At 35.0% G+C, this 24,841-nt stretch overlaps 2 protein-coding genes and 1 pseudogene across 3 annotated transcripts; 2 read left to right on the top strand and 1 right to left on the bottom strand.

Moving 5' to 3' along the window:
- Positions 1–5,714: 5,714 nt before the first annotated feature.
- Positions 5,715–6,707, top strand: LOC100254982 (carboxylesterase 1). The gene has a single exon (XM_002267569.4). It carries the CDS (start codon positions 5,715–5,717, stop codon positions 6,705–6,707), a length of 993 nt encoding a protein of 330 aa, XP_002267605.2.
- A 4,354-nt stretch (positions 6,708–11,061) lies between these two features.
- On the top strand, positions 11,062–14,486 carry LOC100249050 (cucumisin-like; annotated as a pseudogene).
- A 1,286-nt stretch (positions 14,487–15,772) lies between these two features.
- On the bottom strand, positions 15,773–24,447 carry LOC100262964 (uncharacterized). 2 transcript variants are annotated; one of them, XM_002263586.5, is made up of 5 exons: positions 24,277–24,447; positions 23,025–23,272; positions 22,437–22,650; positions 22,103–22,252; positions 15,773–16,111 (listed from the first exon to the last, which is right to left on the bottom strand). In XM_002263586.5, the coding sequence occupies exons 1-4, from the start codon at positions 24,412–24,414 to the stop codon at positions 22,130–22,132; spliced, it is 723 nt and encodes a 240-aa protein (XP_002263622.1). In that variant the 5' UTR covers positions 24,415–24,447; the 3' UTR covers positions 15,773–16,111; positions 22,103–22,129. The 2 variants fall into 2 exon arrangements, with proteins under 2 accessions (XP_002263622.1, XP_010662336.1); XM_010664034.2 differs by having other exon boundaries at positions 22,108–22,252; positions 24,277–24,441.
- Positions 24,448–24,841: the final 394 nt, after the last annotated feature.

The following is a 24,841-nucleotide window of genomic DNA, read 5'->3' as shown; positions in this document are numbered from 1 at the left end:
TTCACCCAATGCAACAAGAATATGAACACCAACAATTTTTAGCGTGGAAAACCTTCCCAAATGTGAGAAGTAAAAACCACGGGACCCTTAGGCCACTTAAACCCTCCACTAATATAATCAATGGGTTACACAATTCTCTCTAGATGAAACTAGAGGTCTACATCAGTCATATCTCAAGACAATTAATCTTGGCAAATACAAAACAACTTGCATAAAACAATGGAGAGATCTCACCAAAATAGAGTCACTGTTCCCAGACACAAATCACCACTGTTCCAAACTCCAAATCCAATCTTGACCATTCAAATGAAGATCAATGAGTTAAGAATGTGCTAACCAAAAATTATCTCGATCAGACCACGGATTAATCTCGATCAAAGCTGAAGATCAGAACTGCCCGGGTGAGAAGAAATTCAACAACAAATATGCACTGTTCACGGACTGAAACAACAACCTTTCGGAACTCTAAATCCGATCTTCACCGTTCAGATTAGAGATCAATGAGTTGAAAATCTCTACTTCAAATTTCAGGTCGATCGGACCACACACGAAGCGGGATCGGCCATTTGATGAAATCTGGACAGTAAAGAGAAGAAAAGAAATCAGCGTTTTTCTTCTTTCTAACTTCAAAAATTCAGTGGCTCTTTTTCTTTTTCTCTCTAACTTTCTCTTCATTTTTCTTCTTACTCTCCTCCTAGGGCTGCAAAGATGAAGAAAAATAAGAGAAAACGGTTTCTTCTTCTCTTTTATACATTAAGGCCTAAGAAGCCTTAAATGTTTGGGTTTTGGGTTTTCCTCCACAATAAGGAAATAACCCAACCCAACATCAAGTTGACATTGCTTGGGATGGGTTGCTTACTCGGCTATCTTACAACTTGGGTGCCTACGCCCCAAGCAAGAAATTGGTTCTCTTAATTAATTTTTTTTTATGTGATATTTTTGAAAGAATTTATATATTTATACTATTCTTCCTTTACATTTTGTTTATACTTGTTTAATAACATTATTAATATTATAGAAACTAAAATTTCATCCCTTACTAATTTAGAAAACCTTGTTACTTATAAGCAGTGCTACTTGTATAACCTCAGAACTCGTGATCTTTTATCATTAGAAACTTGCATATAACTCTCTTTATGATTATCCAACCCTTTAGAAAATGTATTATAGTGTAAATCTATCATTTCTTTGCTCTTCCTGCTATTAAACATCCCTAAAATAATAATAATAATAATAATATTAATTAATTAATTTCTAAGCATAAGTATATCACACACAAAGGTTAAAAAGAAGATAAATGAAGTATACTTTAAGTTCACATTTGGAATATTGAAATACAAAATGGGAAATATGAAATTAATTTCATCCATATCCATTATTGTGTGATTATTTCTTACGATGAGACGAGAATATAAAAAATCATTAATATGACAACCGAATTTTACTTTCTTTAAGATTTTGATTCATCTTTTTTACATAATATTATGCTCCAGTTTCATTTTCATTCTATTTTCATTATTATTATGTTAGTTTAAATCTTAATTATGTAAAATATATGAAGAATTTAATTCATTATTTAGGATTTTGTATCATTTAAAATGTATAATAAAATTAAAGGCATGTATTGAATAAGAATATATGCTAACTATAAAATTATATTTCTCAATTACAAAACAATAAAATACAATATTCCTCTCATAAAACCTTTCCCAAATGGTCAAACGATGTGTTGATAACTTGGAAGGGATTTTTTGTAAGAGTACAGCAATTTTAAAAAATAATTCTTAAATTACCATAGTGGGGAAAATAATTCTCAATCTACGATAGTTTTTGCTAGATAGGAGGGAAGAGGATTTCCACCAATAAAAAAAAAACCACCAAAAAAAAAAAAAAGAATTAAGCAATTGGAAATCGTCTCTTCGATACAAATGGCAACAAAAACAACAACTGCAGCAACAGAATGTAGAACAAATGGATGGATCCAATTCGATGAAGGGGAATTACTGCATAGAAGAAGCTTGGTAGAAAGAAATGTCATTTAACAGATGATGCAGTTGTCTTGTCCTTCTCCCACCACCCACCTTATAAACATGACTACTACTAAAACAAAATAAGATTATTTATTTTATAAATAATTATTTCATAAATTAATAACAAATTTGTTTTTTATAAAATCATTTTCTCATAAACAAAAAAATAGATAAATATTATTTATCTTGTAAATAAAAAAAATATCAAACTAAATTAATTTTATTAGTTGTAATTAATTGAATTAATTTAAAGAAAATTTGAAGATTAAGAACAATTAAAATTATTTAACTTATTTTTTTATATTTTATTCATTTTATAGTGAAATTTTAACTTAAAAGATTAATATTTTTAATCTTAAAATTTATATAATAAAATTAATTTTAAAATTTAACAAAACAAAATTATTTATTTTGTAAATAATTATTTAATAAATTAATAATAGATTTGTTTTTTAAACTCATTTTTCACATAAAATTGATAGTAATTTTTTTATTTTTTTAATTCCAAAGTGAAAGAAAAAAAATAATAGATAAATATTATTTATCTTATGTTAAATTTAGTATACTATTTATAAATTAAATTTAGTAAATAAAATTAATTAATTTGATAATATATATTTTTAATAATTGTATTATTGTATAAGTATAATAGGGAATGGAAAAATAGATTTTTAAAGTTTTTTTTTTTTTTTAAAATCGTCTCTTGAAGACACAATTTCTTATGTCAATTTTTTTAAACTCAATTTTCATAGAAAATTGATAAAGTTTTTTTTTTTAATTCCAAAGTGAAAGTAAAAAAATAATATATAAATATTATTTATCTTATATTAAATTTAGTATATTATTTATATATTAAATTTAGTAAATAAAATTAATTAATTTTATAATATATATTTATAATAATTGTATTATTGTATAAATAGAATAAAGAATGAAAAAAGTGGATTTTTTAAGGTTTTTTTTGTTTTTTTTTTCAAGAGAGAATTTCTCGCTTTTATTCTGCCTACTTGGCTTTTTTTAGGATTTCTTAGTTTTGTGTGGAAATCGTCTCTTAAACGATTTCTCACTTGGTTTTATTTTTATTTTTATTTTTAAATCATCTTTTGAAGAGACAATTTCTCACTTCTTAATTTTTATTTTTTTTATTTTTGTGAAAATCATCTTTTCAAGAGATGATTTCTCATTTCATTTATTTCCCCACTTCTTAAATTTTTGAAATTGTGTCTTGGAAAGACGATTTTTTTTATAATTTTTTTAAAATCGTCTTTTGAAGAAACGATTTTTCACTTATAATTTATTTTCTCTCTCTTATTTGGATAAAACTACGATAAATTTGGAATTATTTTTTCTATTACTGTAATTTAGGAATTATTTTTTAAAACTGTCGTACTCTTATCAAAAGTCCGACTTGGAAGTAAAACTTTAATTTTCGGGAGAATTACCCAATAGGGTAGGCTGAAAAAAATAATTACTAGGAAGGCTCACTCATCTCAAAGATTTTTAGAGGACAATTTTACCCTTTAATATGTTTTCTATATTATTTATAAATAAATTTGAGATTGCCAATGATGTGGGGCTCATACATGATGGTAAGTACAGGTTAATTGGTAATCAACCCTACATTTCTCAGCCTGAAAAAATTGTTGTTCACTTTTGAATAATCAAGTTATTATTTAAAAATTTGCTATTTTTTTAAAAAAAAATTGAGATTTTTTAAAGAACCTTGTAAAACAATAATTTTCAATATCTCATAAATAAAAACCATATCCCAAAATTATTATATCGTTTTATATATGTAACATACAATTACAAATTTTGTTACCATAATATAATGAATAATTATTTTTTATGAGCAATCATCAATTAAATAATATATAAATATTCAATTTACTAACACACACCTATTAAATGGAATAACTCACAATTATTCATTAGGTAATATGGCTCATGAAAAAATTAAATAAAAATAAATTAAATTATGGTGTAATATATTGTAATGATAATGTATTTATATTGTAAGTATAATGCATTTATGTCGTACCTATATTTCATTACAAAAGTAATAATTCTAAAAATGTTTATTCATACCCTATTGGTATTAACACATCATATCAATATATTAACATTTATCTAGTGTATTAAAATTATTTAATAATTTATATATATAAAAATATAAAAAAAAAAAACTACGAGTTTCGTGAATTCAAATTAGTATTTCATTTGGTTTCATAAATTATTTATGATATAGGTATGTTGTGAAATATGGTATGATCATACAAAATTATCATTTTTATAAAAAATTTCAAAAATTTCCTAATTAGGTTTTATTGTGATGTATTATAATGTTAGTGTATTTATATTATAATTATAACATGTTTTCGTTGTACCCGTATTTTATAATAAAAGTAATAATTTTGAAAATAACTTTTTATACCTTATTAATATTCAACATATCAAATATATTAACATCATCCACTGGATGCATTGAGAAAAAAAATTATATATGAAAAAAAAAAAAAAAACACTATGCAAAGGAAAAAAAAAATCATATGAATTTTTAAAAATTATTTTATTATAAAAATAAAAAAATGATTAAATCTTCTTCATCATTTTCTTATTCTTTTTAGATAATCTGAGTGAAAAATTAAATATTTTATCTTCCTTGAATTTAATATAAAAACATAATTTATTAATTTAAAATTATAATATATATATATATATAAAGCATCATTTTTATTATATAATTATAAAACTTATTTTTTTTCTTAATAAAATTAAAAATTAGAATAAAAATAAAAAAAATGTAAAAAAAAACAATAAATGATATTTTGAAAATATTTTTTAAAAGTATTTTTGTTTTAAATAATAAATTTAAATAAAAAATTATATATAATTATAAGGGTTAAATTCAAAATTTTGATTTAAAATTTGAATATCAATAATTAGAATAAATGTGGGACCCATGCACCATAAATGTCATAACAAATTTAAATACTTTGAATTTTAAAAGTTTTAGTTGAAAGACATCTTGGGTAATTAATAAATTTAGAATATTATTTTATCTTCCTTTAAGTTCCGATCCATCCCAACCTATTGGGTAATTTTCCCTACTTTTAATTTGAAATTTTACAATATTATTTAAGACATCTTGCCAAATAATTAATAAAATTTAGAATGAATTAAGAAGATATATGAAACATGGTATGATAGTCATGCAAATTATGATAAATTTGGAATTATTTTTTAAAACTTTGGTATTCTAATCAAAAATCCGACTTGGAAGTAAAACTTTTCTAAGAGGGACGTGGAGGTGATAAGCTATGGTATTCCAAGTGGAACTTAAAGGATTTTTAGAAGAGAGAAATTGAAGAATTATTGCTTGTGATTTTCATTGATATGGTTAGTATATATACAGATTGCATGAGCACGAAAATAGGAAACTGATTACAAAAAAATAGGAAACAAAATAAATTGAGTAACTATACAAATAAATGGTATAACTACAAATATTCCAAAATATTCAAACTTGGAAATCCCTTGATTTTCTCCCTTGACTTTCTCACAACTTGATTGTATATCCTTATCAGAACTATCCAGTCTCCCCTTTACTCTTCGGTATAAATATCTAGTAGTGACTATACTTGCACTCATGACCAGACCACCATAAATATTACAGCGATCAACATGTCAGATTACCCTGCAATACCTAAACCCACCGTCAACTTCAATGACTATCTCAAGATGATCAACAACCCCGACGGCTCCGTCACCAGGCCCATCATCTTACCGACTACCGCTGCATCACCTGATCACACTACCCGCATCCCAGTGCTCTCCAAAGATGTTACCATCAACCCAGATAAGAACATTTGGGTCAGGGTTTTCCTGCCCCGAGAAGAACGGGATACTTCCCCTCCTGCTGCTGGAGCTGCAAGAAAGCTGCCCCTCATCGTTTACTTCCACGGCGGCGGTTTCGTGATCTGCAGCGCCGCTGACACCGTTTTTCATGATCACTGCGCTCACATGGCAGCGGAGATCGGTGCCGTCGTCGTCTCCGTGGAGTACAGGCTGGCGCCTGAGCATCGGCTTCCGGCAGCCTACGAGGACGGAGTGGAGGCGCTGCACTGGATCAAGAGCAGCGGAGAGGTTTGGGTGTCAGAGCATGCTGACGTGTCGCGGTGTTTTCTCATGGGTAGCAGTGCGGGAGCAAACCTAGCGTACTTCACGGGCATACGCGTGGCGGATTCAGTAGGAGATCTTGAGCCGTTGAAGATCGGAGGGCTTATCTTGCACCATCCATTTTTTGGTGGGATCCAGAGAACTGGGTCAGAGGTGAGGTTGGAAAAAAACGGTGTACTGCCTCTATGTGCTACTGATCTGGCGTGGCAATTATCACTGCCAGAGGGCGTTGACCGCGATCACGAGTATAGCAATCCGATGGCTAAGAAAGCCTCAGAACACTGTTCAAAGATCGGACGGGTGGGGTGGAAGTTGTTGGTGACGGGCTGTGAGGGAGATTTGTTGCATGACCGCCAGGTGGAGTTCGTCGATATGTTAAAGGCAAATGGGGTAGAGGTGGAAGCAGAGTTCGTGAGAGGAGATTACCATGTGATAGAGCTCTTTGAATCCTCCAAAGCTAAGGCCTTGTTTGGCCTCGTAAAAAATTTCATGGCTTAGAAGCAGCTCATGGCCTTGTCAAGTTCTTTGCTGCTTTTCCCTTTTCTTGTGCTATGGATTGAATATAACTTGCTTATCCCACAAAATAATTAAAAATAAACTGCTTTTAATAAATCTTTATACATTTTCTAAAATTTCTTTTTAATCTTCGTACACTTTCTAAAATAACGTTATAAATTAAATTTCTTCAAATTTTATATATAAAACCTAATTAATTTTAATTTAAATTAATCTTATATTATCACTAATTAAAATTACTAAATAATATTAAATGATAATATTTTTTACAACTAATATTAGTTAGTACCCATTTTATAAAATCTATTAATACACTTCCCAAAATATTAATTAAATACACTACCCAAATAAAACCTTAAAGTTCTAAATCAAACCCTAAACATTGCAATTCGCATATCCAATCCAAAGAGGAGAAAAAAAAAAGTATATCAATCATAAAAGAAAGAGTACATTAATTTAAGTGACATTTGAATCATTTGGTGAGAATAAAAACAAAAGAAAAAGAAAAAAGAAATGAAGAAGAAGATAAACTTGAGGGACTAAAATAAAAGTTGCCCTAAAATTCATGTTGTGTATGAGTTGTGTCAAAATGATCAACCCTAACCTTGGCAATCTTTGACACTACATCATTGTTCCAATGACATAATACATATTAAAGTTTGAAATAAGGCACAAACAATGATAGAGGCCATTATTAAAAACAAAAAAGAATAAAAGAATTAAAAATAAATAAATAAATAAACAAACAACACCCAAAAGGAAGCGTAAGGAAGCAAAAGGAGAGCAAAAAAAGGGAAGCAAACACTATCAAAAGCAACAACATGAAGAGATAAGGGTCCCTACAAGTAATAAAAGGGCTCACTATGAAGTTGACACCCCCAATTGGAAATGACCCTTGCACTTGAAGTTAAAGTAAAAGAAGAAAGGAGAAAAAATAAATAAGAGGTTTATCGGAATTGCATAACCCAAATGACATTAGATGTTTTTAATGGATGACCTAGGAATAATGACATAAGAAAGACGAGAGAAAAAGAGGAGATAGGAATAAGATCTATTCCACTTACTTAATAGTATGGAAATGCATTAATTTCCTCTCTATTGACCCAATTTATGATATTATCGGAGTAAAACAAGAGATCTAAAGAAGAATAGAGGTTAGACAATATTAGTAACAAGTAAATCCTTTCTATGAAAAAAAACAACTTGAAATATTTTAGGGATAAACGTCAACCGCAAGGTCTGAGATGACCCAAAAAGCACTTGATCATGATCGACTTTGTCGGCCTACTTGAATATTGAGCATTTACCTAAAAGAACTAGTATCCCCCCTCTCTCTCTCTCCCCCTCCTTCCCCTTTTCTCTCATCTCCCTCTCTTCAATTGATAAGCATAAAGCCTATAATCATCTTGGTAGTGCTTCCCTTATAATGCCACATATCCCACACCAACTTTTTCCTCTTACTTTCACCTATCAAAGGCAATTGAGCAAGAAAATGAGGGTAATGGATAGGTTTAAACATTGACCAAGAACCTAAATGGTTATGGACTAGGCCGGTCAACTCTCCTTGATGGGATGAGCCCACAATGAGTTGTTAGATTCAGCCCTAAAGACAAACTCGAGTATTATTTGTTATTTGAATGACTTTCGTACTTATGATCATCTTGTTGTTCAGTCATGCACAAGTTATGAGCCTTTCATGAGCCATTGGATGTACATATGGTAATCTTGTAGTTACCACTCCCATCCCATCTTCAATGATTAGCTTTCTATTTTTGCAACTTTGAACATAAGCCTACATTTTTCTCCAAGTATCATGGTTTAAAAAATAAATTAAAAATACTTTATTAATATTATAAGAGCTATAATTCCATCACTTATCAGTCTAGAAAACCACATTACTTACAAACAACAACACGACTTGTACTAGGGAACTCAAAACCTTTTATCATTAAAAACTTGTATTTAATTCTCTTTATGATCAACCATCTTTTCAAAAACCATAGTACAGTGTAAATTTGTCATTTCTTTGCTTTTCGAAATGGTTCCAAAAAAAAAATTATTTTCTACACTATTTAGAACACAAGTATATTACATAGCTCTTAGAAATGAATACAAAAAACTTTAGTTTCTACACTATTTAGAGAACAAGTACATTACATACAAAAATTAGAAGGAAAGTGGATCAAGTTATTTTGCATTACATTAAGGTTACGTTTTGAATGTTGGAATAGGAAATCAATTCCATTTTTGTTCATTATTACATTTAGATTATGATTCACCTCTAGTTTTATACTATTTTCATTCATATTCTCACATATCAAATGCATCTTGTAGCACGTTTACACTCTTTTAAATAAACAATCAATAATTATATTATTAATATCATATTTTGTCTTACTTCGTCGATAAGCAAACTCAACACAATCTAACTCAACCATAGGAATCCTTATTTTTTTTATCACAATGCTCCATCATGGTTGAACCTTTTATTAATGGTAAACCAAAGAGTTTGCCTTTTTCGAAACCATAGTTTTCCTCTATGCTTTAATTTCAACTTTAATCAACTTTAATCAACTTTCTCCTTAAAAGTGATCATCATCAAGAACGAAAGTATTGTTAATATTTAATGATATTTCAAAGAAATATTATGTATTTGTGAACCTCGACATGATATATAGATAGGAATTAAGTATGTTTTTCAACATAGATAGGAATTAAGTATGTTTTTCAACATTTTTTACTACTTTTAGGTTTATTTTGGGTTTGTCAGCATTTTCTATGATTTTTCCACCACCCTTAGGTTTAGGGTTTATCAGGATTTTGGAAGATTTTACCTTGATATTTGACTGGTGAACAAAGGGCCAACACTCACAAAATTTGGTCTACACTCTTACAAAATGAAAGGAAAGGAGAACCCAAAAATCAAGCCTTGGTCTCCCATGTGGACAATGGTTGGGTAGCATACACGGCAGCTTGGTCCTATAAAATACATATTGATATAATTATATATATTCTTTGTCCCCCTTAAAATTTGGCTTTAATTAAATTAATTTCAATTATTTATTTTTAAAATTCCATTTAATAATTTTTTTTTTTAAAAAAAAAATATATATATATATATATATTAAAAAAATACATCATTTTTTTTAAATGTTTTTAAAAGTTTCATGTTATCACTAAACGAAACAACTTAATAATTTTATTGTTTGTTGAAGTTTTTCCCAACATTCATTTGATACATTTCATTTTTCCAATACTTTTTCTTCAAATTTTTTATTAATTTTCCCAGTATTTTCATAAAATTCAAAACATCGAAATTTCTATGATTTCTGATATTTTAATCCTCATTCATCATTATAATATGAAAAATCAGTCAACCGCATCAATACATTTTTTTTCTCAAATTTTTTTACACTACAAAACACAAGAATCCACTAGGCTGAGACTGTCCAAGCAGTTCGTAATTAGAAAGATGGAAATTGATGGTAAAGTGGAACCTGCTTGGCTGCTTCCTTTACCATTAGAATGTCTGGATTGTGAATCGATGAAATTCAATAGAAATCATGGCATTACCTGATATTAATTAATAATCATTGGGGTTTTCAACTTTGGAGAGAAATCCAATCCAAACTCTCTTGTTTTTGGTTCTTGAATTAATCTCTTTAATAAAAAGGAGCCAACACATGTCTGAGGCTATTTTATTTAAGATGGAAAACTAGTCATGGAAACAGCCATCCAAAAACTTACAAATGCCAATACACAGCAAGAGTAATACTACAAACACAAGATACACAAACAAGTATGTACATGCAACAAGAGAAACAGCACTAATACTTATGAGACAGAAAATGCCATCTGTAATTGTTTGATATAGAGAACTCATCATTAAAGCAGCCAAGAGAAAGCAACAGAGAGAGAGAGAGAGAGAGAGAGAAATACCATCTGTAATTGTTTGATATAGAGAACTCATTATTAAAGCAGCCAAGAGAAAGCAACAGAGAGAGAGAGAAATACCATCTGTAATTGTTTGATATAGAGAACTCATTATTAAAGCAGCCAAGCGAAAGCATACAGAGAGAGAGAGAGAGAGAGAGAGAGAGAGAGAGAGAGAGAGAGAGATGTTTGCATGAAAAGAGTATGTTCAAAAATGTAACAAATGTTTGTTCCATATATGAGTGGGGCGAGGATCCCAAACCACATGCAACAAAAATGATCTTGTGTTTAGTAATGTCACAGCTGAATTGCTGTGGACAGACCAACTAAAGAAGCATCCCTTTAAATAAGCTGAAATCTAATATTCATGGTCACCAATCTCACCATAGAATCACGGAGGAAAATGGCTAAGCAAGAGCTGCTCCCTCTTCTCTACCTTTCATTCCTTGCAGCTTTGGTGTTGAGCTGCTATTCCCATGAAAGGAAGGTATACAATTTCCTAATAATAGATGAGTGGCTAACAGAGGACAGAATGCTGTACTCATCAAAGAACCTCGAAGAAAGCATTCACGAAATGCTATTAACACTCTTAGAATTTCTTAGCAAGCTGATCAGTTTCATATGCAGGTTCATATCATCTATATGGGAGAGAAACCCCAAGGAGACATTTCAGTGACATCGATGCATCACTCCATGCTAGCGAGAGTCCTTGGAAGGTTACTAAATTGTGCTACTATCATTGTCAACTATCATAGTACTTCTCTAAATCATGAAATAAATGAGACCATGCAATAATATTACTATAAATCATAAGTACTTCCATTTTTTTACCTGCAGTACTGCATCTGCAAAAGAGTTGCTAATTTACAGTTATGGAAGAAGTTTTAATGGGTTTGCAGCCAAACTATCAGATGAAGAAGTTGCAAGATTTTCAGGTGAAATAATCACGCATAGTGAAGAGAGGATGATATGCACGTCTGCTACCATTTTCCCTTTTTCAGGTTTTTTTTTTTTTTTTTCTTAACTTAAAAACCAAGTTGGGGTTACAGATATGGAAGAAGTGGTTTCAGTTCTGCCAAACAGCATGCATGCTAAAGCTTCACACAACAAGATCATGGGACTTCATGGGATTCAATCAATCCCATGTCAGAGATTCCCAAGGAGGGGATGTGATTGTTGGGCTACTAGATACAGGTCAGTCTGTAAAATAGCACTGAACTGCAATACTATGAATTCGGTTAGTACTTCTTTAAGATGAAAACTGTAGAAATTTGGTTAATTCTGTAGGAATCTGGCCAGAATCGGAGAGCTTCAGCGATGAAGGCTTTGGCCCCCCACCAGCAAAATGGAAAGGAACGTGCCAAACTGAGAATAACTTCACCTGCAACAAGTGAGCAATCTCTGATATAACCTCCTCAGTGTTCCAATGCGGATAAAAACTCACAGAACTGCTGAAATTTCACAGCAAGATAATTGGAGCTCGATACTACAACAGCGAAAATCAGTATTATGATGGAGACATCAAATCTCCAAGGGATTCAGAGGGACATGGGACTCACACTGCTTCAACCGCTGCAGGTCGAGAGGTGGCAGGAGCAAGCTACTATGGCCTAGCTGAAGGACTTGCCAGGGGTGGACACCCCAAAGCAAGGATTGCTGTGTACAAAGTTTGTTGGGTGATAGGATGTGCTGTTGCAGATATACTTGCTGCCTTTGATGATGCAATTGCAGATGGGGTTGATATCATTTCAGTTTCCCTTGGAAGCTCCTTAACCCTCCAATATTTTGAAGACCCAATAGCAATTGGATCTTTTCATGCAATGAAAAGTGGGATATTAACCTCAAATTCTGCTGGAAACGATGGGCCACTGGGGGGTATCAGTAATTACTCGCCTTGGTCACTAACTGTAGCTGCCAGCAGCATTGACAGGAAATTTGTTTCTCAATTGGTACTTGGCAATGGACAGACATTCAAGGTGAGCCCTTGCTTCTCTTCATCTAGAGCTACCCTCAAGCTACCATTCTCTTATTTTCTTTTGACTTGACAAACTGAAGGGAGTTAACATCAATAACTTTGAGCTCAATGGAACATATCCTTTAATTTGGGGAGGGGATGCAGCAAACGTTTCTGGCCATCAGATCCCTTTAAGCTCGGAAAGCTGCTTTCCTGGGGATCTTGATTCAAGCAAAGTCAAGGGAAAGATCGTTCTCTGTGAAAGCCTTTGGGATGGTTCTGGTGTTGTCATGGCAGGAGGAGTGGGAATTATAATGCCTGCATGGTATTTCAATGACTTTGCCTTCTCTTTCCCCTTGCCAACAACAATCCTCCGCAGACAAGACATAGACAAAGTATTGGAGTACACCAGATCTTCCAAGTAAATCACCAAATGCTTTCTCCTTCAGTTTTAGCAACATAGATCAAATGGTAACATCAAAATTGATAATAATAACCTTTTCAGGCATCCTATAGCGACAATTCTGCCTGGTGAGACTCAGAAGGATGTCATGGCTCCTACCGTGGTCTCCTTTTCATCCAGAGGTCTTAACCCCATCACTCTTGACATTCTTAAGGTAAACTGTATCTCCTAGGCTTGAATTTTATTGTCATTTCACCATTGCAGTTGCTTTGAAAAACTGACAAACTAATAGAGAGATTGGAATAAAAAATTTTAGCCTGATGTTACCGCACCTGGTGTTGATATTCTTGCGGCCTGGTCTCCCATTGCACCACCTTCAGTTTACCAGCATGATACCAGGAGCACCCACTACAACATAATCTCTGGCACTTCCATGTCTTGCCCACATGCTAGTGGAGCTGCAGCTTATGTTAAGGCTACTAACCCAAGCTGGTCTCCTTCTGCCATCAAATCTGCCCTCATGACCACAGGTAAAAGAGAGATAATCCAAAGTAAAAACTTCTTCCAACTTCTTACTCATTTCTCAACCACTTTAAAACAGCTTATGCGATGGACCCAAGGAAGAACGATGACAAAGAATTTGCTTATGGCTCCAGTCATATCAACCCAGTGAAGGCAGCCGATCCTGGCTTAGTCCATGAGACATCTGAGGAAGAGTACATCAACTTCCTCTGCAAGCAGGGTTACAATACCAGCACCTTAAGACTCATCACTGGTGACAGCAGTGCCTGCAATAGCACCGAACTGGGCAGAGCTTGGGATCTAAACTATCCGTCATTCTCATTGACCATTGAAGATGGCCACAGAATCATGGGCATTTTCACAAGGACGGTCACAAATGTAGGATTCCCGAACTCAACTCAACCTACCAAGCTAGCATCTACATGCCGAATTCTCTCGAGGTTAAGGTGGAGCCCCCTGTTCTTTCATTCTCAGCCACTGGAGAGAAGAAATCCTTTTCAGTGAGGGTGGATGGACCAGAGATAACCATGCATCCAATTATATCAGGCGCTATCCTTTGGAAAGATGGTGTTCATGTGGTGAGGACCCCACTCGTGGTATACACAGTCCTCCCATCAGAAACTTTCCCGAACAGAAGTCTCTCTAAACGAGCACAGACATCAGACCTGAAGGGTTCCTCTAGGATTTTTGGGTGAAACTAAGAAGCAAAGATAGAGATACAGGGGCCATTACCATCTTTCTTCAGGCAGATCCATCAAACAAGAAATGTCTCTCTTTCAGTGAGCAATACAATTCAAATAATGTCATCTCCATCCAGAATAACACACAAGTGTGCGCCTGGTCAACATTTTTCCTTCTTCATGTCATGTCTGAACCTTTTTCCTTCTATAAGCTGATCAAATAGGTAGTGTGAGCCTTTTCATTGTCTGAGTGCATTTGATCTGACGCATATCACCTTCCCGAAGGAGTAATATTAAATAATTTGACTCAGATCCAAATGGATATCCTCAGAACACTCGAACTCAAATCTTTTTTGAAGTTGGTGGCAAGAAGGAACCTAAAATATGAGCTCTCAGATTCTTTGAGAATGACACCATCATGCCCACACCAAAACGGGGAACTTGAGCAATCACTTATCCTCTTAATATAAATCGTAATTAATACAAAGAACAGCTACTTTCAGGAGAAAGTTTATGCATTTATCTCAGGAAATTATCTTAGGAATCATGATAGGCAACTACATGAACATATCAGTTCTAGTCCTTGAATGTGCCCTAGCTTTAGATAACTGGGTGATGGCCTGGTGAATTAGTAATGCAGATCAAATTCTCAAAAATTCAAAGTCCTTAATGAGTTTTAAATTGAAAAGTAAAGTGCAAGAAGATACTGCCACAGGAAATAATGTTGGAATGATGCTGATGAGCTCTTGCAATAAGGCTTACCAAAATAGAGTCATTAGATTTTTTTTATTTTTTTCTTTTTGATAAGCAAGCAAAAAAATATATTAACAGCATCTATTAAAAAGTGCACCAAAGTACACATGACGTGTACAAGGGCACCAAGGAAAGGGGAAAAAATAGAATACAAGAGACAGGCAAAAGCAATAGCTCCTTCCCTTATCCAACACCAAGCCAATCAACTAGGTCTAGCATAGACATAGTCACATCATTTAAGCCCACTCTCACCCACTCCAAAAGTAAGAAAAAGGAGGATGTCAGAGCTTGATCCAATTTTTCCACATTGTCCAAGCACCTCCTGTTTCCCTCCTCCAAACAATCCACAAAATGCATAAAGGAGCAGCCCTTCAAAAAAAATTTCTTTTTTCCCCCCACAAAGTTCCCCTGCCAACTTAAGAGGACCTCTTTAACTGAATCTGGCATCACCCATTCTACGCTAAACAAAGAGAAGACAAGCTGCCATAAGATTCCTGTCTTGGTGCAGTGAACCAAAAGATGATCCACTGATTCTTCCATTTCCCCATAAAGAGCATCATCTGTTCACTAAGGTCCAACCCTCTTTTTTGGCTAATCTGTGGTGAGAATCCTATCCCAAACAGCCACCCAAGCTAAAAAAACCCACTTTGGTTGGCACCCAAGGGTTCAACATAATGTCTTTTGGAAATGGATCATATCTTCTTGACATCAAAATGGAATGCAAGGGTTTGACTGAAAACATGCCATTCTTCAATCCTCACCATACCATCCCATCCTCATCATTCAGTATTTTATGCTAAACTTTCACCAAAAACTCAAATCAATTTATTCGTTTGATACCAAAGTGAAACTTGGTAGGAGAGGATTTATAGTAAAAATGATTATTGATACAGCAGAAAAATAGAAATATCGGTAAAACTTGGATTACATACCAGAAATGATGGCAGTCTACTCATTCAAAGAAAATTAGGGTACATTGTAGGTGTATATTGCTACTGTGCTAACACAACAAACAACAAGATCTAGATACTTCTATGAAACCCAGTCATCTTAGCAATACACGAGCCATGGGTCATAGTTGTATGCATTTGCTTTGGTTTGTTCAGTTGCACAAATCCAAGAACACAAAATTGGAATTCACCTGAATGGCAAGATTAAAAATCAGAATGATTTTGAGACAATAGAAAATCGAACTCCAACATTTGATAATACTATACTAAGAATAGATTCTAACTAATAAAAATAAAAAATAAAATTCATTGCCTTTACAAACTCAAATGTCAATCAAGCAAAGGTTCAAGAATTAGGCATTTGTATTCCTTTGTAGACTGAAAGTTATTGTTGCTCTGATCTAGACAAATTATTTGACTGACCAGAATTGATGAAAGAACTTTTATCTTTTCCAATCATACACCTGTGTGCCAGAGCAGACACAAACCATCCTATGGAGAGACTGGGAAAGTAGCCTGCACAAAGCCATTCCATCTGACACTACTAGTCATATGGGAAAAGTGGTGCAATCATTTAATGTGACCCTATTATTCTTATGAAGAAAGTCACTTGAACACACTCAATTCATCTCACATGAAGAGATGGTAAATCAGCAAGCTATTCATTAACAGCTCAATGTCACGGACTTAGGTGTTTCCTAAGCTAGACAACTTAGGTCATTTAACATTGCTGAGTCAACCTTTCCCTGATCTTAGCTTTCTATGCCAAGCAACCTGACTTAGCTCGGAAGCTAGGAACAACAAAGGAAGCAATACTTAGAGAGTTTGGAAGAATAGAACTTGTATCGCACTAGAATGCTTTATAAGACTATGAATGCTCTCAAGAGCTTGGAGTCTTAGTCAAATGAGGTCATCCTCTATTTATAGGGCACCTATGGAACTCTCTAGAACCCTCAAAGGTTCCTTACATCTCTAGAATTCTCTAGAAATCCCTAAACATATGCTATGTACAAGATATGTACAAAAGCTCTCTAGAACTCTCTAAAACTCTCCACACCCCTTAACTTCATTCCTTGTACAGAGATGTGCAGATGCCTATAGGCTTCTCTAGAATTGTCTACCCTCCTTCACTAGTAGAGATGTGTAGATGACTCTAGATAGTTCCAGAAGCTTCATGCTCCTTATAAAAGCTCAAGTGGGTCATTTTGATCAAGTTGTGACACTCTCCCCTGCCAATGCTACAAACATCCTCGTCGTGCCTTCTGCTTGGAACCTCTCAATCTGCCCTTGGAACTATTGTAATGCATCTACAAGCTCCCAACTAGCCTCACTCTTTGGTAGTCCCTTCCATTTGACTAAGTATTCCATCGCATGTGGCACACCTCTTCTCTTGGTGACTCAATATGCGATAATATGTTCTACCTCTTTGTCGTACAAGGTTACGACAACTATTAGCGCTCTTTTTTATACCACGCAGCTTGGATTGTCCTTGTCTTCATGATAAGGCTTCAAATAGTTGGGAAGTCATGATGGATCTTCAATCTTGGAGGTAACTTCACCCGATAAAACACCTTGCTGACTCTCCCAAGTATAAGGAAGAGACCTTCATATCTCATCACAAGGCCTTAGTGCATCAACCTTAGGGACTTTGAACTGTTGAGGAAGTAGCTCAACAAGCACCAAGTTTCCAGCCCAATACTCAATGTGTCACCTTTTCTCGTCAACCCATTCCTTCATTTTCCTAGTAGCCTTATCTAAGCATGAGCTAGCAACGCCAACTTGCTCTTGCCACCCCTTAGCAAACTTGTAAGCCGTTGGACTTCTCCTTATGTAGTCCATCACTAGTGTGTAAGGAGTCAGTGGTTGCTGCCCCATAGCTAACTCAAACGGGCTCCTATTAGTTACCTCATTCCTTTGTAAATTGTAAGAGTATTGGGCCACATTCAGCAACTTAGCCCCATATCTTTGATTGGCACTCACAAAGTGCCTCAAATATAACTCCAGTAAAGCATTCACCTTTTTTATCTACTTCAAGAACCTATCCACTACCACTATGATCAAACCATAGCCTTTAGACTTAGGCAATCCGATAATGAAGTCCATGGTGACACCCTCCCATGGTCGTTCCAACATGCGTAGTGGCTCTAACATATGTCTCTAGGTGGCTACTGCTCCACCTTGTCTTATTGGCACACAAGACAAGTCCTTACATAGGCCTCAACTTTATCCCGCATTTGAAGTCGATAGTAAGTTGATTCTAGTAGTGCCCTTGTGTGTCACTGTCCAAGGTGCCCAACCCACTTGGATCCACCAAATCTCCTTGGGCTAGCTAGTCATAAATGCTAGTTCCACCTTGTGGCTTAGGGCATTAGCCACATGATTAGCATTTTCTGGCTTGTACTCTGGCATGTACTCTGGCTTGTCACCTTGCTTGCTTAGGACTTAGCTTCTCTTATGTTTGGAAGTAGTCAGTGGCAACATTGTCGGTCTTCACTATGAAGTGAGACCCCAATAGGTAGTGCTTCCATCTGCACAAGTAATGGATGATAGTTGTCATCTCCTTCTCTTGCACCACATACTACCTCCTAGTGTCGTTGAGCTTGCGACTCTCGAAGGCTATTAGATGTTTGTCTTGTACAAGAACCCTTCCAATAGCATAGCCAAAGGCATCCGTGTGTACCTCAAACACCTTGGTGTGGTCAAGAAGTGCCAACATTGGTTCCTCCATCACGACCTCGTTTCAATCCTCAAAAACTTGTTGGCACTTATCATCCCAATCTGATGCTTTGTTTTTCTTTAGTAGATTAGTAATTGAAGCTACCCTGGCTGAGTAGCCCTTGATAAATTGTTAGTAGTAGTTGACTAGACTAAGAAAGGACCTTAGTTGAGGCACTTTGTTAGCAATTCCTACTCCTAGATGGCCTTGACTTTGCTATCATCCATCATCAATTCGTCATTCTTGATGCGATGCCCTAGGAAGCTCACTTCTTCCTTAGCAAATGAGCATTTCTCCTTCTTAACATAAAACTTGTCCTACCTGAGTAATGTGAAGACCTTCCTTAGATGTTCCACATGCTCCTCCAAGGTGTTGCTATAGACAATAATGTCACCTAAGTACACCACTATGAACTTATCCAAATATGGATGGAAGATCTTGTTCATCAACATGCAGAATGTAGTTGCAGCATTAGTGAGTCCAAAAGGCATCACTAAGAACTCATAGGATCCATATCGGGTCACGTATGTTGTCTTTAGCTCATCCCCTTCCACATTCCTTACTTGGTAGTAGCCTAACCTCAAGCCAAGTTTCATAAAGTACCTCACCCTACCAAGCTGATCAAATAGGTCAACAATGAGCAGAATAGGGTACTTGTTCTTCACAATCACCTTATTAAGTGTCCGATAGCGCATGTAGGTACATAAGGATCCATCATGCTTCTTCTAAAATAAGCATCAGCACACCGCATGGAGCCTTAGATGATTGGATGAAGCCCGCATCCAACAATACTTTAAGTTGTCTCCTTGGCTCCTCTAACTCGGGCAGTGCCATCTTGTGCGGCCCCATAGTAGGGGGCTTAGCTCCCGACTCTACATCAATCTTATGATCCCCTTCCCTCCTAGGTGGGAGTCTCTTGAGCAACTTTGGTGGCATCACATCCTTGAACTCATGAAGGAATCCCTTGATTTCCTTAAGCATAGGTTCCCTTAGGTCACCTGCTTCTTTTTTAAACCTTTATTCTCTAGCATAATTAAAAGCAAGGGGATCTTAGGTGTACCTTCGATGACCATGGGGACTACACATGGTGTGTCCTCCTCCATGATAGCCATCAAGTTCAAAATCAGTAGTGGCACTACCTTGACCTTCCCTAGGAAGGCCATCCTTAGTACAACCCTGAAGTCATCCATTGGCACCACTATGAAGTCAATCTAACCCTCTCATGTGCCAATGTGTATGGTCACCCCACGTGTGCCACCTTGGAGTGGCTTGGCGGCAGAGTTGACCACCTTAAATCATCCACCCTTCTTGAATGCATGGAGCTCTAGTCTCTTAGCCTCCTCCACAAAGACAAAGTTATGTGCGGCAGCGGTATCCATCATGGCCTTGGTGGGCTTATCATTCACATGGGCCTCCACATACATCAACCCTTTGGTTTGAGGAGTCTTAGGCACGGACTTAGTCTTAAGGGCCTTTAGGAGTTGCATCAACCCAACATGAGTGTCTCCCTCCCTTTCTTTCTCCTTGATCATGGCATTCAGGGTCTTCCTCTTAAGGGTAGTTTTATGCCTAGTGTGGACCGTCGCATAGAAGCAGTTAGTCTTAAGCGTGAACTCCTTCTGCTTGTCTTTGCCTTTTCCATCCTTACCACTAGAGGTCTTGTTGGATCCCTCTTTAACAACAATATAGCCCTTTGATCCTTTGCCTTCCCCACCTTTATTGTGATTACCCTTGAATGATGGCTTTCGCTTAGAAGAGTTTCCCTTTTTTGTACTCTACTAAGGACTCTGTTGTTGCCATAGTTGATCCTTTGCCTTACCCACCTTTATCGTGATTACACTTGAATGATGGCTTTGGCTTAGAGGAGTTTCCCCCTTTTGTACTCTACTAAGGACTCCATTGTTGCCATGGCCATGGCAAGGTCTTGGATGCCACAACGTCTTAGCTCTTGCTCAGCCCAATTTTGTAGGTTGTCCATGAAGTTGAATAGCAACTCCTCCTCCATCATGTTAAGGATCTCAAGCATAAGTATAGAGAACTCCTTGACATACTCATGGATCGAACTGGTAAGACGCTTCATGTTCTTTCTTGCCAAGTAAGCCACATTCTCCATGTAGAATTGCCTCTTGATCTCCCTCTTGAAGGCATCCCACGTGCCTATGGTGCATGTGCCTTTCTCCACATCGGCAAACCTCCAACACCCAAGTTCTACTTCTTTGTATGCTTATTCATTATCCATTTTTTCTTAAAGTAGGATGTCACTAGAGTTGCCTTCCAGATACTGGAATTTTAGGTTCACAAATAAGCTTATGTTGATTGGGTGAATGATCATTTTTTATTAGGCACTTGAACAAGCTCAGCCTTGGCAGATCACCATAAAAAGACACTTGTTCAAGAGCTAACCGAGCTTGAGTACAGATCAACTATGCACAAGTCCTACACGGTACTCAGTTCCTTGCAGCTCATCTCCCACCAATTTGTACTGTGCAGTATAATTATGGCACAAAAATAAAAGAAAAAAAAGTATTCTGGAACCATTTCTAGGATTTACTATTCCAAATTACCAAAAGCAGCCTGATAAGAATTCAGAATAACATTAGATACAAAACTCAGTAGAAAACTTTTGCAGCAAATAATTGGGTGATAAACTTTTGATCATGGGAATAAGATAATTGTTCAGGAACTACACAGCCACACTATTCCTAGAGCTTGGCTTCTATGTGTTAATGTGCCTCTATGCATTGCTAATCATTTTATAGACAGCAATCATTGCATCATTATGAACAAAACATAAAATTCCATTATTATGTTCCCCCTCTCCCCCAAACCCCCACCCCCCTCCAGAATTCCAAGCAGAGTAATGACATTGTTTTCCTTTTCTGAAACTAGAATACCATGCCATGACAAAAGGAATAAGGTTCAACTTCAAGAAAGCATTCTAATTAGCATATGCAGCTTGATTTTGTCATGCATACTTCAGTGGTTCAAGAGTTCTCATACACATTGCTCATGATTTTTTTAATCAGTGTAAATGATTTCAAAATGAAAACAAATGTTTTCATTGTCTTACAGCCTCGCGTATAAGCTTTTAGCCCCACTCAAATACATCATTGAATTTTTATTTTATTTTATTTTATATATTCTTGCTGAATTTTATCTTTATCATTGGTTTCCTGACCTTCTTTGCTAGTGCCAGAGCACGATGCAACCTAGTTACAGCAACCAAGAAGGTGAATGGTTTATTATACACAGAATTCTTTTTGATATACCATAAAGGTAAAAATATTTTATTTTAAAAATGAGTTTTTAAGCCTGTAAATATAATTCTTTTTATGGTTAACAGTCAGAAAACAAAAACTTGAATTTGAAGCATTAAATCAAGGATGACAAGGCTGGGCTACAGAAGATGAATATCAAGAAATTCCAAAATATAAGTCTGGAGATAAACTTGGAGTTGAAAACTTACCAGACCTTTAAAAATGTTGTGTACTCATCAAGCAAAAGCTACGTCTGAACGGAAAACATACTTGATACCCTTGGTAACATTTCTTGCTTCATGCAACATACACATATCCCCATGAATATGCAGGAGAGCCATCCCCTCAGTAGGAGCCACCTGCAGAGTGCAAACCATTGGCTTCAAAGACGATGTATATCAACAAAATGAAACTTCTAATGTCAAACAGATAAGATAAAAAAAAAAAAAATTGTTGTCAAAAAAGAAAGAAAGAAAGAAAGAATATAATAACAAAATGCAAAATGATAGCAAGGGAAGTAGACAGAAAGGAAAGAGGATTTACCTCAGCCACAATACCATTTCGTGAACCATAGAAGACAGTCTCTCCACCAACTAGAGGCTCTGAAGAAGAATCCCCAACATTGCTTTGAACACCTTTAGTTTTCTGTTTTGAACCACCACTTAAATATATTAACAAAGTATAATGGGTACGCTTTCCCTCTCCAAGATCAACACTTTCATCAATATGTCGACCAAAGCGCTGACCAACCTTGTACCTGAAAAGTAAGCAAGATACTGAATTCAAAATAAACCAAAATTCGAAGGTGTGGTCATGCAAGAGAAATTATGCAGCAGAAGACAAGAAAAGGCACAACAAAACTGAAACACTGAAAGGGAAAGAAGACACTTTCGACAAGCTATATCAAATTTGGCCCCACATAAGCCAAAAATGCTTATCCAATTCAAAGAGTAACAGCTTAGATGTCTGCAAAACAACAAACAAACCCTAGTGATGCAATTCCCTACAGCTATATAATCCTTCTCTGTATCAGTTCACAGCTGGGAATGGTTTTAGTAGACCAGACAGCTATAAATAATTCTATATCCATATGGGAAAAAAATAAAAAAACAAACAAATAGTTCAACTGACCTGTAAAATCTGATATTTGGATTCAGCCCAACAGCAACCTTCCCTCGAATCTTAATATCAGAAAATAATTTGTTAAGTCCAGATTGCCATATTGTGTATGCAAGAACTGGGTCATTAACAGATGTCCGATCATTATCTCTATAAGCTTCGCCTTTCGTTGGGCCAAGACTTCCTTGGTGGGTGAAACCCATTGATTCAGCAATCTTAACGAATGCCTTTGATTCAGCAGACGTGAAGAAATTTTGCACCTAAACATCTTAAACAAAGTAGAAACTATTATGACCAGAATAACTCAATAAGAATGTGTTTAAGAAGAAATCATTCCTTCTATCAAGTTCGAAAAGGCATATTAGGACTCGTTGCACACCCAAATACAGACAAAGAGGTGCATCATCATTATTTAGCTCAAATCCTATATTATCGACAGTTTACTTATTTAATTCATCTGATATTAATGGAATTGTAATATTAACCGTGCCGCTTATAAAAAGTCTTATTCCAACTATTGGATCCACTAACAAATCTTTTTGTGTCATTTGTTCTACAATATCCACACTAGCCATTAAATCACAGGCCAACATGTCCTTCTCCCCACCTCAATCGATCATCCTTTTTGTTCTTACATCCGCATAACACCTTCAACCTAAACCCATTCTCTCCTTACTGCTGCAGTGATTAATTTCCAGTACACATCAACAAACATTCTCACCTCTCTTTCCAGTTTCCCCTTAGTCCCAATTTGGTGTTGTTCTAGGTTTCTTCCCTATCCTTCTGTTTATTGCCACTCACCCTTCTCAGTATCTCCATTCCTTCACCTCTCACCTTATAAAAAATCATCACTACCCAACGTCCGATACCAAAAAAACTCACAAACTTCCCCTCCAGTTGCTATGCATACATCAATCACACAACCCTAAGCACTCTCCCACTTCATCAGCCGCCCGCCAAGTCTATAGTCGAAATCCCAACAAAATACCTATAACCCACATGCAAATTTTCTTCAAAATTTGAAATTTAATGGACCTTTCACATCATCGCGGCATAAAATTGAGGTGGGCATGCTTGCAATTGTAAAAATTAATACATGTATATGAATATCAGTTTGGTGGGTCAGAAAAAAAATGTCGCATAATCATGGAAAAAATGTCAGAATTTATGAGTTCTCTTGCAGAATCATTATTCACACTAAATACAATATATGGGAAGGGACAGAGTAAATAATTAGAATTAAAAGAAAGGCAGGGATCCATACAGTGAATAGATGAGAATCTTTGAGGTGAGTGACTTGGAGATTGGGTTTAGGTTTGATGAGAGGCCAGTCTGTTTTCTTGGCATTTGCTTTTCTCCTTTCTTCTCCCATTTTCCTCTTCTTGCTTCCTATTTCTGCCATTCAACTTTGCCTACCCCTTTTCCTTCCTTTCTGCCTCCTGACTTTATATAGAATTTGTTATGCGCGTGAAAGCAAAAATAAAAAATAAAAATATTTCTTTCCTACTCAATTTAATTAAAATAAATATATTTAAAAAATAATAACTTGAAAATTAGTAATTAACATATTTCAAAATAATTATGAAATTATTTATTGTTATTTTATATAATTAAAATATGATATTTAAAAACTAATCATTTGAAAAAATAATAAATTAACATGTTTTTAAATATCCTAAAGTAAAAAATGTATTAGAGTAATAAATTTTTATAATTCTTAATTGTGTAATTGAGTACAAAATTTACAATTGTAGGATGAATATATTATCACTTCCTATTGCTAAAAAAGTGTTAGCGATTTTCTAGTTTAAGTTTCATTAGTTATTAAT

Source organism: Vitis vinifera, chromosome 16 (assembly GCF_030704535.1).
Source record: "Vitis vinifera cultivar Pinot Noir 40024 chromosome 16, ASM3070453v1".
NCBI lineage: Eukaryota > Viridiplantae > Streptophyta > Magnoliopsida > Vitales > Vitaceae > Vitis > Vitis vinifera.
Note: the sequence above shows the minus strand (reverse complement) of the source record. Positions and strands in the feature narration are given on the sequence as shown.